Source organism: Molossus molossus, unplaced genomic scaffold (assembly GCF_014108415.1).
Source record: "Molossus molossus isolate mMolMol1 unplaced genomic scaffold, mMolMol1.p scaffold_m16_p_11, whole genome shotgun sequence".
NCBI classification, from domain to species: Eukaryota; Metazoa; Chordata; class Mammalia; order Chiroptera; family Molossidae; genus Molossus; species Molossus molossus.
This window is the reverse complement of record NW_023425346.1, coordinates 105,473,494-105,497,603: the sequence shown is the minus strand read 5'-3', so window position 1 is coordinate 105,497,603 and position 24,110 is coordinate 105,473,494. Positions and strand designations below refer to the sequence as shown.

General features: G+C 54.9%; 1 protein-coding gene across 3 annotated transcripts in view; it reads right to left on the bottom strand.

The window, feature by feature from the left end:
* UBE2F (ubiquitin conjugating enzyme E2 F (putative)) overlaps positions 1–22,931 on the bottom strand; it is a 57,899-nt gene extending 34,968 nt beyond the window's left edge. For 2 of the 3 annotated variants that reach the window (XM_036253890.1, XM_036253891.1), the window contains exons 1-4: positions 22,816–22,931; positions 18,320–18,453; positions 9,520–9,549; positions 4,556–4,621 (exon numbers count right to left, since the gene is read on the bottom strand). In XM_036253890.1, the coding sequence (XP_036109783.1) occupies positions 4,556–4,621; positions 9,520–9,549; positions 18,320–18,437 (214 nt within the window). In that variant the 5' untranslated portion in view covers positions 18,438–18,453; positions 22,816–22,931. The remainder of the gene's footprint in view (positions 1–4,555; positions 4,622–9,519; positions 9,550–18,319; positions 18,454–22,815) is intronic. The other variant, XM_036253889.1, reaches the window with a different exon arrangement.
* Positions 22,932–24,110: the final 1,179 nt, after the last annotated feature.

Genomic DNA, 24,110 nt, shown 5'->3' with positions numbered 1-24,110 from the left:
AAAGGAGACATCAGTACATATCCTACAGACATGAGAATATTCTGAACAACTTATTTTTTTCTTTATTGATTGCAGAGAGAGAGAAAGGGAGTGGGAGAGACAGAGAGAAACATTAATGAGAGAGAACATCGATTGGTCGCCTCCTACATGCCCCCCACTGGGGATCGGGCCCACAACCTGGGCATGTGCCCTGACTGGGAATCGAACCAGAGACCTCTTAGTACATGGATCGATGCTCAACCACTGAGCAACACTGGCTGAGCCTGAACAACTTTTATATCAATATATTTTACAACTTAGATGAAATGAACACATTCCTTCAAAGAAAAAAATTAGCAAAGCCGACTTGAGAACGAATATAACAGATGACTAACCCTATATCTATTAAATAAATTGAATTCACAAATAAAAACCTTCTCAAAAAGGAAACTCCATGTCCAGATTGCTTAATTGGTGAATTCTAGCAAATATTTAAGGAAGAAATACTACCAACCCAACACAAACTCTCCCAGAAAACAGAAGGGAACACTTAACATGTTTGTTCCGCCAGACTACCACTGCCCTGATGCCAAACCAGACAAAGACATGACAAGAACAGAAACATACAAACCAACATTTTTCATGAATATTGACAAAATTCTGTAACAAAATAGCAAACTGGATCCAGCAATATAAAAAATGGATATCATGCCGTGACCAAACGGGTTTATTGCAGAAATACGAGGTTGGTTTAATATTCAAAAATCAACATGTCATTTACCATATTTACAAAATAATGGAGAAAAATGATATAATCATCTCAATTGGTACTGAACAAGCACTTAAAAAATTCAACACACATTCATGATAGAAACTTTAAGCAAGCACGGAAAAGAAATGCTTCAATCTGATAGAGGCCATGTTTTTAAAAAAACACTTACAGCTGACATCATATTCAATAAACAATGAACACTTTCCTCTTAAGATCAGGAACAAAACTAAGACATGCTCTCACAACCTCTATTCATCACTGTGCTGGCAGCCATAGCCGAGCCAGTGCAATAAGAAAAAGGAATCAAGGGCATACATACTGGTGAGAAAGAAGTAAAACTGTCTTTACTGATGTGCTCGTCACAGAAATCCTAAGAATATTTTTAGCCCAGCCGGTGTGGCTCAGTGGATTGAGCGTCGTCCCCTGGACAGAGATCCTGGTTCGATTCCCATTTAGGGAACATGCCCAAGGTTGCATGCTCAATCCCCAGTAGGGGGCGTGCAGGAGGCAGCTGGTCGATGTTTCTCTCTCACACTAATGTTTCTGTATCTCTCTCCCTTCCTCTCTCTCACTGTAAAAAAAAAAAAAAATCAATAAAAACATTAAAAAATAAAGTTAAACATACACCTTTCCCATGACCTAGCTATTTCATTCTGAAGTGGAATTGAAGAGAAAGGAAAACTAAGAGTATGCCAGGACGGTAAGAGAAGGCTAACACAGGCTTTTTCATAATAGCCAAAGCGGGAAAAATCCCAACGTGCAACAGGAAAATGACCAATCATGGCATAGTCATATAACAAATAAAGGGGAACAAACTACTGGTACACACAACATGTATGAATTTTAAAACCTGTTACATGCAAGAAGCCAGAGACAGAGAACATGTAAGTATATAGGACACAAATGATTCTCTTATATAAGGCATAAGAGTAGCTAAGATCCCATTTATATGAAACTCAAGAACTGACAAAATGGATTCAGGAAACAGAAATCAGAAAGGAATTTGGGGTGGGTGCCAGGGGCCAAGGAACTGGTTGCCAAGCAGCAGAAGGGACCTTTGGGAGTGGTGGGGACATCTTCGCTGGGTATGGTTACACAAGGGCACACATTTCTTGAAACTCATTAAGCTGTACAACTCAAATTAGTACATTTTATTTAGAATTTTATACCTCAGTACACTTCCTTACAAAGGAAAGATGAACATTTAAATAATGATTATTTGTATCCACGGCCCCTCTGCCCACAGCCCCACGCCAAGCAGGGCAGGCTGCGGGGCGGCTGTGGGGCGTCCGCGGGCCAGCTGGGCAGTGATGACCTGGCCGGCCCGGTGGTCCAACCCTCACAGGAGGCTGTGTTCAGGGTTTTGCTTTGTTTGGTTCCGCTTCACTCGGTAGTGTTTTTTCTTGTTTTGTGAGTTGATGTGAAGACTGAATTTTCTCCTAAACTCACTTCTTTTCCTGTCACTAAATTCCAGTTCCACTTGTCCCCTGAAGAGCACACGTACCCCAAGCGAGAGGAACACTGCAAACCCACCCACCCGGAAACGCGCGAGTGCGGACGGGGCTGTGCCGCAGAGGCAGAGGGGCCCTGAGCACGCGGCGCCCAGGTCGCTCTGCTCACTCCGCGGCCTCCAGACTCCTGGACTCCTGGCTGCCAGCGAGCCAGTGCCACACCCTCTGCCCTGCCCATCGTCGAAACTCTACTTCTTAGGCAGATCTCTGTCAATCTGGTCAGTACCAAAAGGAGTCTGACTCCAGAAGTCTTTAAGACACCACAATATCAGGCCAGTGCGCAGGGCTGGCAGACGTAGCCTTGCTCCCCTTCACCCAGGGCAGGAGCCCGGCGGCCCCGACTCTGTGAGGGGCACCTCAGCAAACGGCCCCAGGTGGCAGTCGGCTCCCTGCCGTGCCCGTCACAGACAGAACTAATACTCACAGTTACAGGTGTCAAACACAAGTCCTTTTTTATCTGATCCAACAGAGAACACCAAAACCATAACAAACATCTGTGCTCTGTTTTCAAGAACGATAGAAAGAACATGAAAGACAGTGTCACAAACATAATCACAACATCCATGTAACGGGGAAAATGGAGTTAAAAAAGGAAACACTTAAGCAGAAGTTGGACTCCACAAAGACCCAGTCAAGTAAGACAGTGACAAACCCGGCACAGCCCACCAGGTGCCGAGAAGGACACAAGGCCGGCACCTGAGCAGAGCACAGCCACTGACAAGGCCAGAACGGCAGAAGACAGCCAAGGTTTGACGACGGCTACACACCTCTGAGACCGCTTACTCAACAGAGAACCAGCCCTCATCACCATGACAATTTCTGGAAATACCATGCAGTGGGGACCCGAGTCGCCAAGAAACACAGAGGTGCTCGATGCCCCTCATAAAATCAGCAGACATGCAGTGGGTTTCGTGGAGGCGGCCAAGAGCGGTTCCCATTTTCGCCATTTCGGTTGAAGTCCCGTGTCCGCGCGTCTGGGCGCCAGACAGGCGGACAGCCATCCCCGACGGCGTTTGGGTTTAACTCCACCCCGGTGCCACTTGTCTCAGTGGAAATGGTACCAGACTGAATTCACCTTCCTGTCCCAGAGCGTTTATAGAACCACCACATGGAGTCAATGAATGTTTAAAACTTTTCGCCCAGCTGATGTGGCTCAGTGGACTGAGCGTCATCCCAGAGACTGAGAGGTCCCAGTTCAATTCCCGGCCAGGGCACATGCCCGGGTTTGGGGCTCGATTCCCAGTAGGAGGCGTGCAGGAGGCGGCCAATCGATGTTTCTATCTCTCTCTCTTTCCCTAAAAAAAAAAATCAATAAAAACATTAAAAATAAAATAAATGTTTGAAACTTTTCAAGCACATTTTGAAAATGGGATTTCTCCTGTTATTATAAAACATATCTAACAGAAAAAAAAAAATTCTAAATGGGGGAAAAAGGAGAAACATCTGTAACAAAAATAAAATAATCAAAGAAGAAAAACCAACCATTCTACCTACTTATTTGTGGGCTCATTATCACCTACTGAAATCCTGTGTTCTTTCACTTTTCAATTAGCTAGTGAGTCTGTTTCTCATCCCCTCTCCCCCTCTAAATACAACACCCTGGCTCCCTCCACAACACTCCCTTCTCTCTGGTTAACTCCCGGCCCGGCCCCTGGCCCCGGCCCGGCCCCCGGCCCCCGGCCCCGGCCCCGGCCCCGGCCCCGGCCCCGGCCCCGGCCCCGCCCTCCCGCAGCTGCAGCAACGCACTCATTGCCTGGCGCCTGTGCTGACCGGGAACTTTGGAGCTGCATTGTGAACGGAGGAAGCACAAGCCCGCCCTCCCGCTGCCCAGTGTGACCAGGGCACAGTTACCCTTCCAGGACACCTGGCAACCTGCCCTGCCCGGCTGTGCTGCGCTCAGGCGATCTGCGTAATCCTGACACTGTCCCGGGAGACAGGGCCTGTCCCACCCGCTCTGCGGCCGGCAGGCTGTGGTGGGAGGCGAGGCAGCTGCTGCACTGGAGCAGGATCTGAGCCTGGCTCCGACTCGAGTGCACGGCCCGCACGCCCGCACGGCCCGCCCCAGCCCGCCCAGCCCGCCCTGTTCCCGGCGCTGTGGTCTGTGCCTGCTCACTGGATGAGTCCCTCAGGTTCACAGCACCAGGCTTTATCTGACCACAAAGCATATATCTGTCTTCATACGGAAAGGTCACTACTGTCGTAACTCAAAGAGTTAGAGGGCAAGTCCAGCGAAAGAGTGTAGGGTTGGGCAGCCTTTAAAAGTTGCTGTTTAAAAAATACATGAGAATATTACCTGGGGTTACAGTTAGCTGAAAGCGATGAAGCTTGTTTGGGTCAGGAAAATGCACTTTACATGTACCTGCAAGAGAAACCACACGTCAGGAAGATCTGAGAGCTGGTGGCCCACGGCGAGGCCGGCCTGGAAACACCCCAGGTCAACGGGTCGGATCCCCTCGCTGTTTGATGACTGCCAATGTGCTCAAGTGGCAAGCCAGTGGTTTTTCCCATGTGATTTCCTGCTAGTCTTTGACTACTTAATGCCAAATTGAGATGTTTTCTTTCCTCCCCTGTGGTCACTAACAACAGAAATCTTTCCATTAATTTCAGAATTATGCTACTTTACCCTGAGAAGAAACCATATAGGGACTAAAGTACATGCATAAAGGACAGCTACACGTGGAAAAACCAGAAAAAGAACCCAGGTCAAACTTCAGGTCTGCTCACCTAGCAACAATCATTCCCACTACCACAGAAAGTGAACGTTAAAAAGAAAAGGCTGTTAGCTAAGTAATGTACACCTAGAGTTTTCTGTGGCATTTAAATAAAAATGTCTTCACAATCCAATGGTAACTGAACTTGCTTCATTGGTGAACTGCTGTTCTGCTGACATGGCCACGCGCCGGGCCCACCTGCTACCTGACATGGCCACGCGCCGGGCCCACCTGCTACCTGACATGGCCACGCGCCGGGCCCACCTGCTACCTGACATGGCCACGCGCCGGACCCACCTGCTACCTGACATGGCCACGCGCCGGGCCCACCTGCTACCTGACATGGCCACGCGCCGGGCCCACCTGCTACCTGACATGGCCACGCGCCGGGCCCACCAGCTACCTGACATGGCCACGCGCCGGACCCACCTGCTACCTGACATGGCCACGCGCCGGGCCCACCTGCTACCTGACGTGGCCACGCGCCGGGCCCACCTGCTACCTGACGTGGCCATGCGCCGGGCCCACCTGCACCACACACACCAGAAGGTCTGTTCAGGCCCTGGAGCTCCTGCTGGAGAGAAGGGCCAGCGCTGCAGAGCACACGCTGACCGCATCCTGCACCTGCCTCCTTCACACAAATGATCCAGATAACAGTAAATACCCAAGGAATTTGGTGAGAATATATAAATTGTCGATATTTTATAAACATGGAAAATCTTACACTAAATTCCTTGAGTCACCTACTATTTCTTACAAGTCCCACTGAAGCTATTTGCCTGGTTTTACAACAGTATGAATTTTCATCCAAAATAGAATGATTCAAACTTAGACTTGGAAATGGCCTTGGAGACCAGGTAGCACAGAATCCTCAGTCATGAGACGACGTGAAGGTCTGGGGGATTCAGGGAGCAGACCGAGATCACACAGAAGGAAGCTCAGTCCCCACATTAGGAGCTCGTTCGGGATCCCTTTCCCTCCATGCGCTTCGCCCAGCACTGCGAACATGCCGGGGCGCCACACGGCACAGCGCGGACTGCGGGTGGGTCTCTTAGCTAGCCCGGCGGCAGGGAGCCACCACGAATGAACGCTGGCCCGTCCAGAAGACAAGAAGGGGCCTCAGAGACGACACTGGCGTACTCCTTGTTTAGAAGTAAAGCACATGGGTCCAAAGAGTTCAAGACTTTCTCCCAAATCACACAGGTGAACTATGTATGAAATAATTTAAATGGGCTTCATTTCTCCCAATCTTAAATTGAAAAGCTAAAGGCCACCTTTCTAGTACAATACATGTAATGAAAACATGACAGCCCTGGCCGGTTTGGCTCGGCAGTCAGAGCGGCAGCCTGCAGACCAAAGGGTCGTGGGTTCAATTCTAGTCAAGGGCACGTACCTTGGCCTGCAGTTCGGTCCCTGATCCTGGTCAAGATCATGTGGGAGGCAGCCAATTGATGTGTGTCTCTCACATCAATGGTTTTTCTCTCTCTCCCTTCCACTCTATCTGAAGATAAATGGAAAAATATCCTCGGGTGAGGATTTAAAAAAAAACAAACAATAAAACTACTTAAAAAAATCTCAAAAATTTAAAGCTCAAAAAAGTCAAAGTTCTGCCCTGGCCGGTTTGGCTCAGCGGTTAGAGCATCGGCCTGTGGTCCAGAGAGACCCGGGTTCGGTTCCCGCTAAGGGCATGTACCTCGGTTGCAGTTTGTCCCCGGCCCAGGTTGGTCGTGCGGGTGGCAACCACTCGATGTGTCCCTTTCACGTCAATGTTTCTCTCTCTCTCTCTCTCTCTCTCTCTCTCTCTCTCTCTCTCCCTCCCACTCTATCTGAGCAAAAAAAAAAAAAAAAAAAGTCAAAGTTCTAACAGCAGCAATGAAAGTCAAGCCCTGGCCGGTTTGGCTCAGCGGTTAGAGTGTTGGCCCGCAGACTAGAGAGTCCCGGGTTCGGTTCCCACTAAGGGCACATACCTTGCTTGGTTGCAGTTTGTCCCAGGCCCCATTTGGGGTCATGTGGATGGCAGCCATTGGATATCTCTCTCTCACATCGATGTTTCTCTCTCTCTCTTCCTCCCTCTCTCCCTCCTGCTCTATCTAAAAATAAATGCAAAAATGTCATCGGGTGAGGATAAAAAATAAATGAATGAATGAATGAATGAATAAATAAATAAATAAATAAATAGAGGGTGAAGTCAGGTTTATTTTAGTTCGGTGCAGCAGCTTTATTACAGCTCCGGAACTAAGCTCTCCTCTGTTCCAGGCAGGGGCTAGGATGCTCATAATATTTCCATTTATCTGAAAGTGCTAGTTTTTAGCTTTCACAGAGAGTTCTCTATAAACATGCATGTACAGAGACCTAGGCTAGCCCTGGCCAGTTTTGCTCAGTGGTTAGAGCGTCGGCCTGCAGTCCTGAGAGACCCGGGTTCGGTTCCTGCTAAGGGCACGCACCTCGGCTGCAGTTTGTCCCCGGCCCTGGTTGGTTGTGTGGGTGGCAACCACTTGATGTGTCCCTTTCACGTCGATGTTTTTCTCTCTCTCTCTCTGTTCCTCTCTCTCCCTCCCCCTCTACCTGAACAAAAAATGGAAAAATGTCCTCGGGTGAGGATAAAAAAGAAACAGAGGTCTAGGCTAGTTCTGAATGACTAAGCAGCAACTTTACATGGCAAGCGATTTCATCTGCCACAGTGAATATTTTAGAGAGATTACTGTAAAAAAAAAAAAAAAAAAATATATATATATATATATAGACACACACAAATAAGAGCCCTAAAAAAAAATTCACTGAACAGACAGTAAAGATTTATTTGGTGGCTTATTTCCTCTTTGAAATAAGCTGCATACTTTTGGAAAACGTGGCTAATTTATACAAACTAATTTAGATTCCCCCATTGTGATTGGGGGCGAGGGTATGGAGAAAAAGAGAAGAGGGATATAGCATACAGCCTTTAAAACAATTTTTTTAAATTGATTTTAGAGAGAGGAAAAAAATGAGAGAGAGAAACATCCATTGGCTGCCTCCTGCACTTGCCCTGACCGGGGATCAAACCCACCACCTTTTATTGTCTGGATGACACTCCAACAAGCCACACACTGGCCAGGGCTAGCACAAAGCCTTTTTAATCTGATACTTCAGCCGTAAGAGTTAAGATATTCAGTTAAACCTAAGGTATTTAATTAAAATATTGGTTTGAAAATCAACTGTGCCTTAGATACAAAATTTTAAAAGGAAAAATGCCCTGGCCAGGTGGCTCAGTTGGTTGCAGTGTCACCCTATATACCAAAAAGATTGCGGGTTTGATTGCCAGTCAGGCACATACCTAGGCTGTGGGTTCTATCCCTGGTCGGGGCACGTATGGGAGGCAACTGATCGATGTTTCTCTCTCACATCCATGTTTCTCTCCCTCTCCCTTCCCCTCTCTAAAATTAGTTAAAAAACATCAACAACAACAAAAACATATCCTTGGGTGAGGATTAAAAAAAGAGAGAGAACAGTATAATGAACCCATCACCCAGCTTCAACATTTTGCCGATCTTGCTTTTGTCTGCAAATACAGGGTTATCTGTTTGTTGGTCTTCCTGGAATAGTTTAAAGTAAATCACTTTTAAATACTTCAGCAGGTAAAAAGACAGCCTTTGAACAGAACCCCAAGATACTTCCTTCTAGTTCTGACTGGAAGATAACTTTGAGGTCAAACAATCCAATGACTTTTAGGACATTTTTGGCTGGGACCCACGATAAGAAACATTTTATATTACAACCCAGTATACCCATAAATACTATATATTAAAACTACTTAAAAACCCCAAACATTTGTCCTTACCCTTAGAAACTGATTGCAAGACTACTGAAGGAGCACCCCACACGGTCTTCCAGCTTCGGGCGGGGTGGGACGAGCCCCTCTTCCCTGTCGCGCGGGCTCACTCACACCAGGCTCTGCAGCCTTTGCCCAGACAGGAGACCACATATAAAATATTTCTCCCCATCACAAACATCTTCAGCGTCAGAACAATTTTTTTAACCAAGTATGACGAGAAAAAGTTCTAATTCAAAAAAAATATTAAAATGGCCAAAGCTTTCAGACTTTGAAGGTCTTAAAAAATAAAGAAAATAAATAAAAAAGGAACTTTGCCACACGTCCGAAGATCGCGGCCTGGACAAAGCCCGCGAGCGAGCGAGGACTGCGCAGCGTCTGTCTGAGATGCCGCGCGGGAGCCTGCTGGCATCAGGCAGTCTGGCTGCCCCGCCTCACGCACAGAGATGAACGCAAACAAGCGCCTCCTGGGCCAAGCGGTACGTTGTCAGCAGCAGACTAGGACGGGCCATTGCCGACGCACGGGCCTTTCCCTCGAGGACGCGGGGCAGGCAGGAGCCGGCTCAGCCCTGCTGCGAGGACAGGGCACCTGCCTCAGCCCCGCCAGCTGCTCCCGCCTGGGCCTGACGCACGACACGACACGACACGACACGACACGACATGCAGGCTAGCAAGCACACCCCGCGCTGCCCGTCACTCTCCTCCAGCACTGACGCTGCGCTGGGGAGTTGTACTTACAAGGTAAGTTGGCTTCAAGTTCTGCAACCTCTGTAGAAACAAAGAGATTATTGTCAATATCAGTGAATTACTCCACATGAAATTACCAGCTTTAAATTACCAATTTCTTCCAGAACCCTGGGGAAAAAATAGATGAACTGAACAAACTGAAACCTACACTTGGCTTGAAGTAAACTTTACTCCATGAAGTTGCTTTCAAGTATACAAAATGACACGCAGGATGCCCACGCAGCCGAACACGAAGGAGAACCGTAACGTCAACAGAAGTGACCTCCAGGCCAGCCGTCGGGGCTGCTCTATGCAACCTGTTCCCCCAAGGAGTGAAGCTCCTGCCCCAAACTGATCTGCTGATACACACGTGCCTCTCCCAGCTTCTCAGCCCTGCGTCCCAGGCCCCGTACGTGCTCACTTTCCAGCGAGGGAGTCTCCTCCTGCGGGAGGCGCCCGCCCTGGGAGCCACACTCCTGGCCCTAGTGCCCTCCTCCAGGGCCTCTTCTGTCGCCATGACAGCACCGAAGCAAGCAGCCCTCAGCCATCCAGCTATTACAGAGCTGCCTGGGCAGGCGAGTGGGCTCTGGGATGCCCTTCAGCTGTGAGGACGAAAGGAAGGAGGAGGTTTCTGCCTGCGTTTCAAAGGACAAGCAGAATTTGGTCTGTAGAGGTGAAGGCTGTCAGCCACGTGCAGAAGCACAGCGCACGGACACACAGAAGCCAGAGCGAAAGGTGTGGCCAGAGCACGGGAAACGAGGCTCGGGGAGGCCCCGAGAGCACCGCTCCCCATTCTAAAGTGTATTCTGCAGCAACACCAGCCGAGGGAGACCTCTGAACCAAGTCTCTAAGCTTTGCCTCCAGAAGACCTTAGGACGGGCACAGTGAGAGCCAGGCAACCTGAGCCAGGTGACCTGTGAGCTGGGCACTCAGATAGGCAGCTAGGCCGGCAAAGGCCGGGAAAGGCAGGGTGCTTGAGAGCCGAGCACGGAAGGAGCTGCCAACTGTGAGGGCGAGAGGGGTCCAAGGTGGCACAGAGGGCTGGGGAGCCTGGGAGGAAGAAGCTGAAGTCTGGGTGCACAGCCAAGGTCAGAGTCGAAGAGCCACTGCAGAGTGATGACGCCTGATGTCATGAGACTGACAAAGGGGAGACTGGGGAGAAGAACCTCAGCAGAAAGCAGAAGGCAAGGAGCCAGGAAAGTTACTGATAAGAAACAGGTGGAAAACTAGGAGACATGGGGAATGTGGTGATTCAGTAAACAGGGGACAGACTGGTCCAAGGGGAAGGAGGTCCAAGACATGACCAGCGGATGTGATGGACCCTGCTGAGGGCATTCAAACAGGAAGGCAAGTGGAAAGACAGAAACCAGATTTAAAAAACTAAAAAGCGCCGTGGCTGGTTTGGCTCAGCAGTTAGAGAGTCGGCCTGCGGATCAGAGAGTTCTGGGTTCAGTTCCCGCTAGGGGCATGTACCAAAAAACAAAACAAAACAAACAAACAAACAAAAAACTAAAAAGCAAATGAGCAGTCAAAATAAAGATGCTATAGGTATGACCATTCTTTCCAGTGATATGGAGAGCAGAAGGGAGAGAAGGGGTGAGGAGGGATGGGGAGGGATGGGGTGGGGAGAAGTGGGGAGGGAGGAGGAGGGGAGGGGTGGGGAGAAGGGAAGGGAGGGGGAGGGAGGAGGGGAGGGGTGGAGAGGGGAGGGGAGGGGTGGAGAGGGGAGGGAGGGGGAGAAGTGGGGAGGGAGGAGGAGTGCGGGGCACAGTGTTCGCAGAGCTCAGAGCTGAGTGCCTTAGTGGGAGACCGGCAGGTGGTCCTGCTCGGAGGCTGAGGGTGAGAAAACCCACAGGCCTTTGGCTTCAGCTGACTGAGAATCTGGGTAGGGACAAGTGGCCCACAAAACGTATCAGCTCTGGGGTTCCAGGGGTTGGAATGGCGTCCAGAAAGTGGAGTGGGCCAGAGGAGCCAGGGAGCGACGCTGTCTCGGGGCCCAGGGCATCAGAGCCAAGCAGCAGAGCTGGGCGTGGGCGAGCAGTGACCCCGGCGTCCTCTGGCTATGACTGGAAAGGACCAGGTTCTGGGATGGGTGCAAGCCCAGGGTCCCCTCCTTGGTGGTCTTAGGTGGCACATTCAAACACACCCATTAACAAACCACCACGAAGACGAGCCAGGAGAACCCACATCATCGCTGTCACAGCGGCCACAGTGGGCTCGAGTTCCAGCCTCCTGACTGGTCCACTCTCGCCCTGCCCTTGAGCAGGGTGCTCACTAGAGCAAGCGGGTGTGGAGGACCAGAGCGCTGATGTCCCGTGGCACCCACGCCAGGTCCTCCGACAGGGACACACACAGGGCATTCATTTGATCAGAAAAGTAGGGATTTTATCAAGTGAGTCATTCATATTAATTACTTTAACATACATGTTATCCATATACTTAAACTATGTTTATTGGCAAATTCTATTTACATATTTTATTAAGCTCTTATTTAACTGTGTTGATAAGAATTTACAAGAAACGGTCCTTGGTGGCCCTTCCTGTGAGGGGCTGATGCCGGCCCCGCCCCGGCTTCCCCGGGCCTGTCCTGCGTGCAGTCAGAACTCTGCCTGCCCAGCTATAAAAGCCCCATGAAACAACACACGTGCCCAGAGAACCGGCGGGGGGGGGAGGGGGGACACAGGGAGGTGCTGACCAGGGCATGACGACAGCTGAGCAACAGAACTGCCCCCACACCACAGGCACAGGCCTCCCTCTAGGACAGGCTGCGCTCCGGCTGCAGACCACCACCCGGGGAGGTCCTCCTGGTCTTCTCAACAGCTGTGAGAGCGCCCTCTGCACACCACACCCAAACCCACCCCAGAGCGGGCTCGGTGCCCACCACGGCCCAGTCCGCAGAGCAGCCTCCTCAGCAGCCCTGTACACACCAGCAAACCAGCTCTGCGTGGGCCCAGGCCTCTGAGTGTTACTGCCCCGGCGACAGGTCATTGCTGTCGGCCCTTTGCCAAGCTAAAATGCTTATACCCAGCTAGCCACACCGATGGACCTGACGATGCCACACTGTGGTCCTGAGTTCAAGTCCTAAGATGAGCGTTATGCCTGCACTTCCACGGCCAGTGCAGCTCACTCGGGGAAGGCGGACAGAGCTGGGGACAGCCCTCAGGCCCAGTCAGCAATGACCCCCACAGGCAGGACACCTGCAGCTTCTGGTCCAGCAGCCAGTGCGGGCACCAGGACTTCACAAGGATGCTAGCCCAGCACCCACGACAAAGTAAGCCGCAGAGCTCGGCGGCGATGCGCTCAGGGAGCGGGCACGAAGACCACCCCCGCAGGCGAGGGCAAACACTAGTTCACCAACACCAACAGCTACCACCGCAGAGCCCATGTGCACACTCTGACCGGACACAAGGGAACTGCTTTCCACGCCAGAGGGCTCTTGGCAAACGGACCTTCCCTGCATAACCTTTGTGCCAAAGGACTTAGCCCCCCCGAGGGAACAGGAACTTCAGACATGTTCACGCTGCTGAGGTCTCCCCAGTTCCCAGATGCTAGCACCTCCACCGCACACTGGCCCAGCCTTTCTGGGAGGCACCAGGCACCTTGCACAATTCCGTGGCTGCACAGCTTCCTTCTGAGAAATGACTCTTCCTTTCTGACTAAAGATCAAACCACAGAGCCCACTTGAGGCATGACCACACGGAGAGATCACATCACAGAGGGCACCGCCATGGCCCCCCACGCACACGCTCACCCCCTCTGCAGTGGGCTGCTCTACACAGTGCTCCAGCTGGTTCCAGCCAGCCACCACCCCAACCCGCACACTCTCCATGGCAGAAGCTGCACACTCACCAGCCCCGGGACAGTGCCTGGCCCCGAGCCTGGTACAACTGCTGGCAAGGCAGCTGTGGCCCCTGCGTGAATGTCCTGAGCCACGAGGAGCCTTTCTCCTGGAACAGCTGGGGATCGGGGCTTCCAAAGGTGCTGTGGACAAAACTGTCCCCACCCAAAGTTCCTCTGTTGAAGCCCTGCCCCTCAGTGGGACGGTATGAGGAGGTGGGCACCTGGGAGTTAATCAGGGTTGGACGAGGACATGAGGGCGGGGCCCTCGTGATGGGATCAGTGCCCCTATGGGAAGTCCCCAGGTGCTTGCAAGCCAGTCCTCTCCAAGAACCGAACGTGCCGGTGCCCTCATCTTGAGCTTCCAGCCTCCAGAGCCATGAGAAATAAATGTCTGTTGTGTAAGCCGCCCAGTCTGTGGTATTTTGTTATGGTGGCCCGAGGTGACTAAGGCAAAAGGCCAATCCTAGATGCAGATGGTTCTTAGCAAGAGCCCGTTCCAAACCCCATCAGACAGCACCAGGAGAGCAGTTGTGCCCTTTGACCCAGGCAGAGACAGTAGCTACTTCCCAGGAGACCTGACCACCTCCTTCCACCTGAACCACCAGCCCTTAGATCTGAACTAAGCTCTCTCTCAGCTCCCTGTCAGGGCACCAAGCACCTCTCTGCACTCCAGCACCCACGCACAGTGCCTTCCCCTGGGGAACACCTGGCACCAGGGCATCAGCCCCTCCACGGAGACAGCACAGCTGCAGTCCCCACCCCAGCCCCACCACACATCAGCCCTCCATTCAGTCGAAGGGCCTTACAGCAGCACACTACAGGGCGAAGGCCCAGAGCACCCACGGGCCCCTCCGCACTCTGGGGGCCAAGGCTGCAACCCTGACCCCGGCACGGCTGTAGCAGAGACTGGGATGGTGGGAATGGAGCCCCAGGCTTCATGCCACCCACTCCAGCAAGAGCAGACAGGACTGGCCGGAGACCCTTCCTGCCCGCCGGGCTGTGCAGCACACCTGAGGGGTCACCCCGTGTCCTGGCAGCTGCCCTGCTCTCTAACCTGCGACAAAGCATCTGAAGCCAGCCTGAGGGCGGCTACCGCAGCTGCCAGCAGAGCCCTTCTCTCTGGGCCACGGCTCTGGCTTTTTAAACACACACTATAGCATGTAACCCCCGCTTCACACTCTGCTAAATGCAGAGGGGTCCCCCCAAGTTCACACTGAGCCCCAGCCTCATCCCACCCCCACAGTGTGATGGTATTAGGAGGTGGTGCATTTGGGGATATCCTGCCCACACGGCAAACTAAGCCCTAAGCCCACCCCAAGTCTTGGGCAGGGCCAGGGCGGAGAGAGCCGCTCTGCAGAACCAGAACGTTCTCTTCTCCCTCATCCAGGAACTGCACTGGAAGGAGTCCTTCCGGTACCACCCACGACTGAGCTGCCCATGTGGACACAGAAGCGCTCTCCCGAGGGAGGCCTCACGTGGCACCCCACGGAGATGCCCTGCACCAGGTGCTGGGAGCACCTGCAGTGGGTGGGCAGCCAGGCCCTGCGCTGTGCAGAGCACACTTGGAGCAGGGCAAGCCGACACCACAGCCAGCCCCAGAGCCCACCCGCTGAAACAGAAGGATGCCAGGGACCACCTGACCACAGGGGCTGCCGCCCACGAACAAGGCTGCACAGACCCAGTCCCTCTAGTGCCCAGACCTGGCCCTGAAGTCAGGCAGCTCGATCCCCAATCTCCACATCTACAAAGACTGAAGAGGTGCCTGAAGCCCGCTGAGGTCTGCGGGCTCGCTGTCAGCGGGCTGGCGCCCAGCAGGCACTAACTCTGCTGAGCGGACAAGTGAAAGGCCCGGGACAGACATGCTCCCACTGGACAAAAGGGGCCAACTTCTAACGGACAAGACCGGCAGGCATTCTGCCCGAGGGCTTTTTGGGAGGTGGGGAGCACCATTAGACTCAGCAGCCCCACAAAGGTCCAGTGCCACCTGCCTTTGCCTGAAAACACCATGATGCTCCCCAGTAAGGGCGACAGGAAACGCACACTCTCCCCGTGTCCCCAGCTCCCAGGGGTCAGTGCACACAGTGCCCTTGGTCCTGCAGCTACAAGCCTCTCTCCAGCTCGGGCCGGAGGACGTCCCTGAGACCACCGGGGCACGCGAAGAGCTGGGGTGAAGCCGCAGGTATGGCAGAGCATGCCCTTGGCCAGCCACTCCCAGGCAGGCTCCAGTGTGTCCAGGGAGGGCTGACCCCAGCCTTCTGTCGCCCTTCAGGACTGGACCCACTATTCCAAGAAAAAAAAACAGGTGCCCCCGTGAGCAGCCACACTAGCCCTCGCTGCTGGGACAGCTGTCCCTGCTGGTGGTCAACCGCCTGTTCCCTCAGCTCACTCACAGCCATCGGCACCAAGCCAGATCCCACAGCACGTCAGGTCAAGTGTGGCAGTGGACCAGACAAAAAACACCCACGTCTGCCTGCAAGTCTCTGTTCTTTCCTTTGGTCTGTGGGAGGCATGTCCTGCCCTCTCAGTGAGGGCTGTCAGCAGGTGGCCTTCAGCTCAGTCCTTCCAGGGACCGTGTGTGCTGTGCCAACCCCCACCCAGGGCCACACCTCACAGGACACCCCCCCTGGGCGACTGACGGATGCAGGGCAGGACCGCCTCTGCACCTCTGAAGGGCCACGCGTGCTCCTGTAGAGGCATCGCAGGGCCTTCCCTGAAGCGTGACTTCACCCTGCCCGCCCCTGCTTCCCTCGCCTCCCCCTGCACAGTTACGCCCCAAGGACACTCTGCTGCATGCCAAATTCCCTGCTCTCAGACCCAGCCTGCGGCACCGAGTCCCAAGACACATTAGCACACTTTTCTGCAACCTACTGACCCTCATGAGTAATAGTCCCACACGAGCCAGAGTCAGCCCAGCATGACAGTCTTGACTGTAGCGATCTTGCTGAACTTGGATACCCTACTGTCCTCAAAGTCCCAAAGGGAGCTCTGCCTAAAGAGACTTTCACCATAATCGCGGTACTCACCAGGCCAATGTCTCACCAGCCCCACATCGGTCACGTCCTGCCGTCATCAGAAACCCCAGGATGAAGGCCACGGCCACAACCAGCAAGCACAGGAGCGCTCCGGGATCGGCCAAGCCGTCGTCAGTCGTCAGAGCGTTCTTTCCCACGTGACTCTTGTTCACGGCCTCCGCCCCGTCAGCCCACCCTGCCCTCTACCCGCCCTCCCCACAAGCCCACACCATTCTGATCAGCTGGCCTGGCCCAGCCCCCCGAGGCAGATGGAGGGCACAGGCCCATGAGGGGTTTGTCACCCTGAGCCCCCAGGCCCACAACCACTGTCAACTCAAGTGCTCTGGGCCCCAGAAGCCTGACCACCACCAGCACCTGAGAGGATACAAACAGGTGACCTCGCGAGGCGGTTCTGAACCTCCCCTTGACAGTCTCACAAGGTCGGAGTACCTTTGCGGAGCCTGTAAACTCAGCCCCAGACACCTCCTGCCCTCGGAGCAGGAGCAGAGTCCTGCTCGTGAGCCCCGTGGGCTCCCCAGGCCGTGGCGGCCCTCCCGCCGTGAGCGCTCCCAGGTGAAGCCCCGCGCTCGCTCTTCTGTCCTGCTGCCCGTCTCTGCCGGCGGGGGCTGCTCCCCAAGCTCGCCCTGCCCGGCGCGTGGGTGCGCAGTTCTGCTGCAGTGACGCTGCCTCCCGCAAGGTTCTCAAGCCCTCTGCGTCCAGCTTCAGAGTGAACCACCGCAAGCAAGGCTTAGCAAAAGCCAGTAAGAACAGCACTAGCAAGTGCCCAGCAGAGGGCCTGGCCCTAAGTGCTCAGTGTACAAAGCTGCTCTGACACGACCAAGGTGGGGACGTGGTCAACAAGGGGGGACAGTCGCCAGCTCCCACCTGCTCCCCACCAGTGAAGGTCTGGATCTTCCTCACTGTAACTCGTCAGACACCAAAACAGCCTCACGCCCAGGACCACAACAACACACACCACACCCTGCTCCAGGCTCTGCCTGGCTCCCGGGTCCTTGGCAGACGGGACTCTGGAGCCAGCACCCGGGAAAGAGATTCAAGTCCTAAAGGGCCCACCCGAGTGGGGTGCTCCCGCCATGCCCACCCTCTGACCCCTCAGGGTCAAGTGCTGTCCCTGACAGAGTAGGTAACGCCCGATAGGACAGAACGATTCTTCCCCTACCAGGCGGCCTAAGCCAGAGCCGAGTCAACATTCAGGGCCACCAGGACAGTGAGGAAGCACGCGCCCCAATCCAAGGCCTTCCTGTTCCAACTCCTTCCCAAGCTGAGCGCGGCTGTGCTTCTGAGGGGACCCGACACCCCATGGCACCTGCCTCCCTGAACACAAGCACGGGCAGTTCTGACAAACCACCCAACCCTCCTTTGCCTCCTAGCTCCTGACACTTAAGAACTGGACACACAAGTCATGCGCTCCCTCAAGGCAGGGGCTGTTTCTCCCTCACCTCCTAGTCCTCATGAACCCGGGAAGCTGCCCATGCTCCTGAGAATTTAAGTCTGTGCCATCAGTGATGCAAAAGCTGCACACACACGTGCACACACATTCCACAAACCTTCTCCAGGGCTGCGGCTCTGGGAGGCTCTGCGGTTAATGCTATGAGGGGACCTGAGTTTGCAGTCTCCTCCGGCTCTGACTTAAATACATGGAGGAGGACCCCAGGAGATTACCGAATTCTACTCCCTCCCTCGGTGCTGAGCAGCCCAGAAGCAGCGATGACCCCTTGCCCACAGCACCGCGACCAGTCTTAGGCCTGCTGGTCTCGGGACCTCAGTCCTTCCTCTGGCACCTGGCAGCCCACAGAGACTACTCCAAGTGCACGAGACACCGTTTCTAACGCCAGCTCGTCACCAGCAGCATTTCCAGTGCAGCAGTTCCTGTCGTAAGCACCACGCGGTTCCGGTTTAGCATGTTTCCCAGCAGGCCCAGCCAGCCCCGTGGACATCACCTTTAACGAGCAGCCTGTCTCTCACAGACACCCTCCGGGTGGAGTCGGAGGCCGTGGCTGATGCCCGGGACCCTTTGAGACCGTCATCCCGCTTCAGTTTGCTCGCCAGCGTCAGCATCACTGCTGCCTTTGCCCTGGAAGACAGACGGAAGCTCCGTTAAGGACACGTCTCCACAGCGGCTGGACACTGACCGCAACGATGTCGGTGGTTTTCATTTTTGCCTTCAGTTATGGAAAAATTCAGCATATTAGCTCTATGAAGACTGGAATCCTTCAAAATGGATTTGGGCAATCTCCCTGTCATCCTCCGTAAGTCTAACTGTATAAAGTACGAGTTAAAATTTCAGAAAGGAAAGCCACGCCCTGGCCGGTTAGAGCGTCGGCCCATGGTCCAGAGAGACCCAGGTTCAGTTCCCGCTAAGGGCACGTACCTCGGTTGCTATTTGTCCCCGGCCCTGGTTGGGGTCGTGTGGGTGGCAATCACTTGATGTGTCTCTCTCACGCCGATGTTTCCTCTCTTCCTCCCTCCCTCTCGTGCTGTCTGAAGATAAATGCAAAAATGTCCTCGGGTGAGGATAAAAAAAAGAAAAGGAGAGACATGGACTTAACACTCACTGGGCGCCAGGCCCTGGGATGCGGTGGGGACAGAGCTACCGCAGAGCTCCCGCTCTAGGGGAGCCTCCGCTGACAGGCCCTACGTGGGCTCACCACTGTCACAGTAAGTCTGCCTTTCCCCGCTGCGGGGACATGCACCTGCGTCTGGCCCACACGCCTGGGCCCGTGGCAGACTAAGGGGAGTGCCAGCTTCTGGGGAGGACAGGACACCACAAGGCTTTGCTTTCCTTCCTCCTGTAACAAAGGAATGGCTAGAACTTTAATAAGTATCTTTAATTTACATTTTCAGGTAGTATGAACATCAAGATTAAGTTATAATTAATGCCCCAAACTAGATGGTCTTCTCTGGCTGCTTCCAACCAAGCTGTGTTTCAGGCTCCCGCGAGAACTCACGGGGAAGGGTAACCATGACCAGCACAGGCGACGCACCTGGCTGCTTGGGAGCATGGGCTAGAGAAATGTCCTCATCTGTGGCGGCATCGCTGTCCTCTGGAGTCTGCCCCGTTGCCAGCACGAGAGGCCCTTCGCCCGCAGGCCTCCTAGCTCGTGCTTGCCTGGCCCCGTTGGAGGGACCCTGGAGCTTCTTTACACTGAGGGCGAAATTCGTCACCAGCCCGATACTTCCAGAACTTCCTTCATTGCTTTACTATCAATTCCTTTCGATACCACTCTATTTTCAAAAGAAAATTACCCAAAACTTCCAGAGGAAAACTTGGCCTAAGCTCAGTCCGTAAAGTTCTATTTTCTATTATTTGTACCATGACGACAACGCATCAAGTGTCTCCTGAATTGTACATGGCCTGTGAAGACACACACGTGCATGCGCACACACACCCCAACCCCTGAAAGACTCTCTGGTCTAAATCTTCAGAAGATAGTTCAGCCACACATTAGGGCTCATAAGCTATGGGAATTTCGATCTGGGAAGGCCTCCCTGACTTACACTCGTTTTGTTATTGTTAATCCTTACCCGAGGGCATCTTTCCACTGATTTTTTTAGACAGAATGGAAGGGAGAGGAGGGGGAGAGAAACATCGATGTGAGAGACACATCTATTGGTTGCCTGCAGCACGACCCCGACTGGGGGCCCAGGACCAAACCTGCAACCCAGGTACCTGCCCTTGACCAGGAATCGAACCCGAGACCCTTCGGCCCATAGGCTAACGCTCTAACTGCTGAGGCACACCAAGGCCACTCACACTCTTTTCACAGACGTGGACCCCGGGACCACGGGGCCAGGAACGGGCTTGTGTGAGGCCGCTCAGCTGCCAGAAGCAGTCACCACAGAAACACTAGTTTCTCTCCCGGACATGGGGACGTTTTTACCTTGAGGGTTGTGACGGTTTCAGAGGTATACATCCCTTCAGACCAAGCACACGGATACTTTAAATATGTGCAGTATGGTATACTTCAATTACACCTCAAGAAAGCTGACAGAATGTGAAAACACACATTTGTTTTCTCATCCCCATCACCATGTCACCTCTTCAGGTGGACCTGCGTAGAGGCAGGGACCACAACCAATGAGCACACATCCTCTCAGGTTTACCCAGAGTGGGGGCTCCTGGTGCAGCTTATGAAGTAACTTCACAGAGTGGGGGGCACTGGGAGTGGGGCCAGCATGAGGAAAACCTATGGGCGCTGCAGCCCACAAGCTACCAGAGACAGCGCTCACTCAGCCCTACTGGGAATAATCCCTCAGGACCCTTAAGCAGATGCGGGGCACAAAGCAGTGTCTGCCACCCACTGAGAATGAGCACATCAGGCCTACCGCATCGTCACGGCTGCCCGATGACGGCCAAGGCATGTCTGCCCCTGGGGGTCCGGCTGGAAGCACTCGGTTTTTATCTGCTAGCTGGCCTTGGCAATGAAATGTGCAAACATAAAATAAAAGCACTGTGTGCAGAGTTCAGCAGGTAGCACCCGAGGAAAGTCACAGTGAAGAGCCCCATGGACAAGCGAGGGCCTGGGCACACGCCTGCTCCCAGCTTCCTGAGGCCTGAACCACAGGAGCCGCTCAGAGGGTCCTGGCAAGACTCGCCGCACAAAAGGCTCGCAAACCCAGACACTCTTCTGTGTCACTGCAGCCTGAGGGCTCAGGCTGGCTCTTTCATCACCCTGCTGCCCCACACTGAATTCTTCTCTGGGGCAGTCAGCCCCACTCAATTCCACTTAGATTCCTGCTTGCAGTCTTCAGGCTGTGGCCCGACTGGGCTCTCACTGTACAAGGTATGAGGAAATAGCACCTGTGTTCCGTTTTCCACAGGAGAAAATACAAGACTCACTCCCCCAGCCTGCTGAGAAATGTCAGTACATGATGACCGTCTATTTCTCCATCACCTGTGTCATTACCACTCTAGGGATAAAAGGCCTACTCTGGAAATGTATCCACAGATGCTAAATTAACTCTAAACAGAGACTTGAAGGAAAATAATTGCTCAAACTGCCAAGCTGTTTGCTGAACAGCTCCGGCCGATCCAGAGTTCTCCTTTCCCTCTTCAGCACGCTCTGCACACTGAAGATCTGGGCTAAAACTCAACTTCCCTTTACTGCGGATTACACTCTGACTAAGGCAGCATTTTCGGAGACAGATCAGCATCTAGCACGCTGGGTCCCTAAATTCCACAAGCCGCAATGGGCCCATTCCAGTTCCTCTTCTGGGTGGGACCGCCTGGCTTCCAGACTGGTCAGGCAGATTGGAGTGTGCTATTTACTAGCTTCATCGCTAAGTAAGACATTCACTCCGCTCACCTGCCTGCAGGGGCAAAACCGGGCCGTGTCACCTGTGCAAGGAGCCGGGGTGGGGGTGGGGGCCAGTCAGCTCAGGGAGGGAAACTCCTGGTTTACAAGTCTTCCTGCCGTGAAAAACCCCGATCTAAGGGTAAAAGATGCAACTGCGTGCAGGTCACTAGGGGTCAAACAACTTCTCCAGCCAGAGGCCCGGATCGGGACATAGAAAAGCCCCCCTCCCACCTCCTCCCGCAGAGCCAGGGCCTGGAGCCTCCCACGCGGGCCGCAGTCATTCTGGTCGGCTGACCGACCTCCGGGCCCAACCCTTCTACCTTCGGCAGTAAGCCTGCCCCTCCAGCCGGCCTGCTGCCTGACCGGCAGGTAGGTCTGGGTGGAGGCCCTCAGTGCCCCGGCAGCTGGCCTCCGACCACCTGTCCCACCTGCACCCCCCCCCACCTGCCAGAAACGCTCTGCACAGGGCGGGCGGGCCTCCTCGTTCCCCGGCACCCAGCTCCTTTCTGGAAGCTTCTGTCGCAGGGGCCCCCCGATCGGAGCGCCCGGCGCGCCGCCGCCCGCAGTCCGTGTGCGGGGACAACACCGTCGCACCCGGGCTCCGGCAGCTGCGGGGAGGCCGCGCCGGGGGCGTGCAGACAGGGCGGCCCAGCCCCCGAACCAGGCGAGGACCGAGCGCCAGGCAGGGGCCACGCCCAAGGCTGCACCCCGGCGGGACCGGGCCGCGCACCAGGACCGGCTCCGCGGTCGTCCCAAGATGTCGCCCTCCGGCCGCTCCGCCCGGCGGCGGCCCCGGCCCGGCTCCGCGGCGGCCGCAGAGGCCTCCGCGTCCGGGTGCCGCTCCCTCCGCCACGTCGGGCCGGTGACCTTGGGCCGGCGCCCGGCGCCCCGTTTCCCTGGGCAGGGCGGCGAGCGGCACCCCCGCGACGGCGGCCGAGCGGCAGGCCGCGTGCGCCCGGCTCGGCGGTGCTCGTGCGGGCGGCCTGTCCGGCCCGGCCCCGGCCCTCCCGCCCGGCGGCCCCAGCGGCCGCCCGGCCTCGGCCCGCCTGGTGCAGCGGCGCCGCGGGAGCCGAGCCGCCCGGAGGCCCGCGACCGCCCTCAGCCGCCCCTCGCCCGCCGCGGGGCCGCGCGCTCCTCACCTGGGCACCTCGAGACAGGCGAGGCGGGCCCGGCGCCCAACACCATGCCCGGCCGGCCGGCGGCGGCGAGACGCGGCCCCTCACAGCCGCACCGGCTCCGGGCGGCGCGACCGGAAGTGGCGGGGCGGAGACTCGGCCACTCTGGCCCGCGGCGGCTGGAACCGCAGCGGGCCCTTTAAAAAAAAAAAAAATCAAAGCCCTGAAGAACTTTATTTGGCGCATGGTACGCGAACAACGGTGTGCGCCGCCGGCGGCTGGGCCTCGCTCATTGGCAGAGGACGCGGCCGGGGGCGGGGGCGGGGGGCGGATCTCGCGGCCCCCTCTGATTGGCGAGTGGGGGATGGGGGCGGGGCCTTTCGATCCGTTCCGGAGCCTGCGCTCGTGAGAGTCCCGGCCTCTGCCCCGTGTTACCGCGTCCATTCATTTAGTCTTGCGCTGGGCCTGGGCCTGTGGCTCGGAGGGCACCTGCGCCGCATCTCGGGGCATGTCCCCGCCGTGTGCCCAACACAGTGCCCAGAATGCAGAGGACAGGGCCGACCCCACAGCCTGCAGAGGAGCGAGTGGGCCCATTCATGTTCATGTCTTCATGGTGTTTATTCCTTCTTTCGTCTCTTACACTTTTGTAAAGTACTTTAAAAGTCTGTTTCGAATTGCACAGATTCTTTTCACGTCTATTTGTGTGATTGGCCATCAGCGCTCTGGGGCGGGAGGTCAGGCAAGGATCCCGGAACAGTGGGCCATCTGAAAGACGAGGTTCACCAGGAGAACCGGGAGGAATTTTATTTCCAGAAGCCCCACTGAAAGATTTGAAACTGTTGTGACACGGTGGTTTTCTTTCTAAGACAGGCTTCTGGCTCTGAGTGAGCTGGTGGGAGGGGAGTCAGGCAGAGAGGAGACCAGAGCCAGGAAGACCAGGGAAGAGCACAGCTCTTGGTATTCCTTCTGTTTGGGGACAGTTTCCTCCCGCCCCCAGCTAACTCTGAAGTTTCTCTACGCTTGGAAAGGCCATACAATCAGTTCCCGGTGTCCCTCTGCCTTTTCCTGCAGCTGCATGTCTGTGGTTCTTTCCCTTCCAGGCCCCCGAGCCAGCAAGGCCCTGGGTAAACACTGCACGAGACAGAAGTACCATAGGTGCACCTGTCATCTCCAGGAAGCATTACCAGCATGGTTGCTGGTGATGCAGGGGCAGCCTGGGGTCTGGGCATTCAGGAGGCCTTGCTGAGGGGCCAGGAAGGTGCCTTCAGCCCAGGGCTCCTTGTGGCACACTCTGGATGCTGACCCCACTGCTGTCTGTG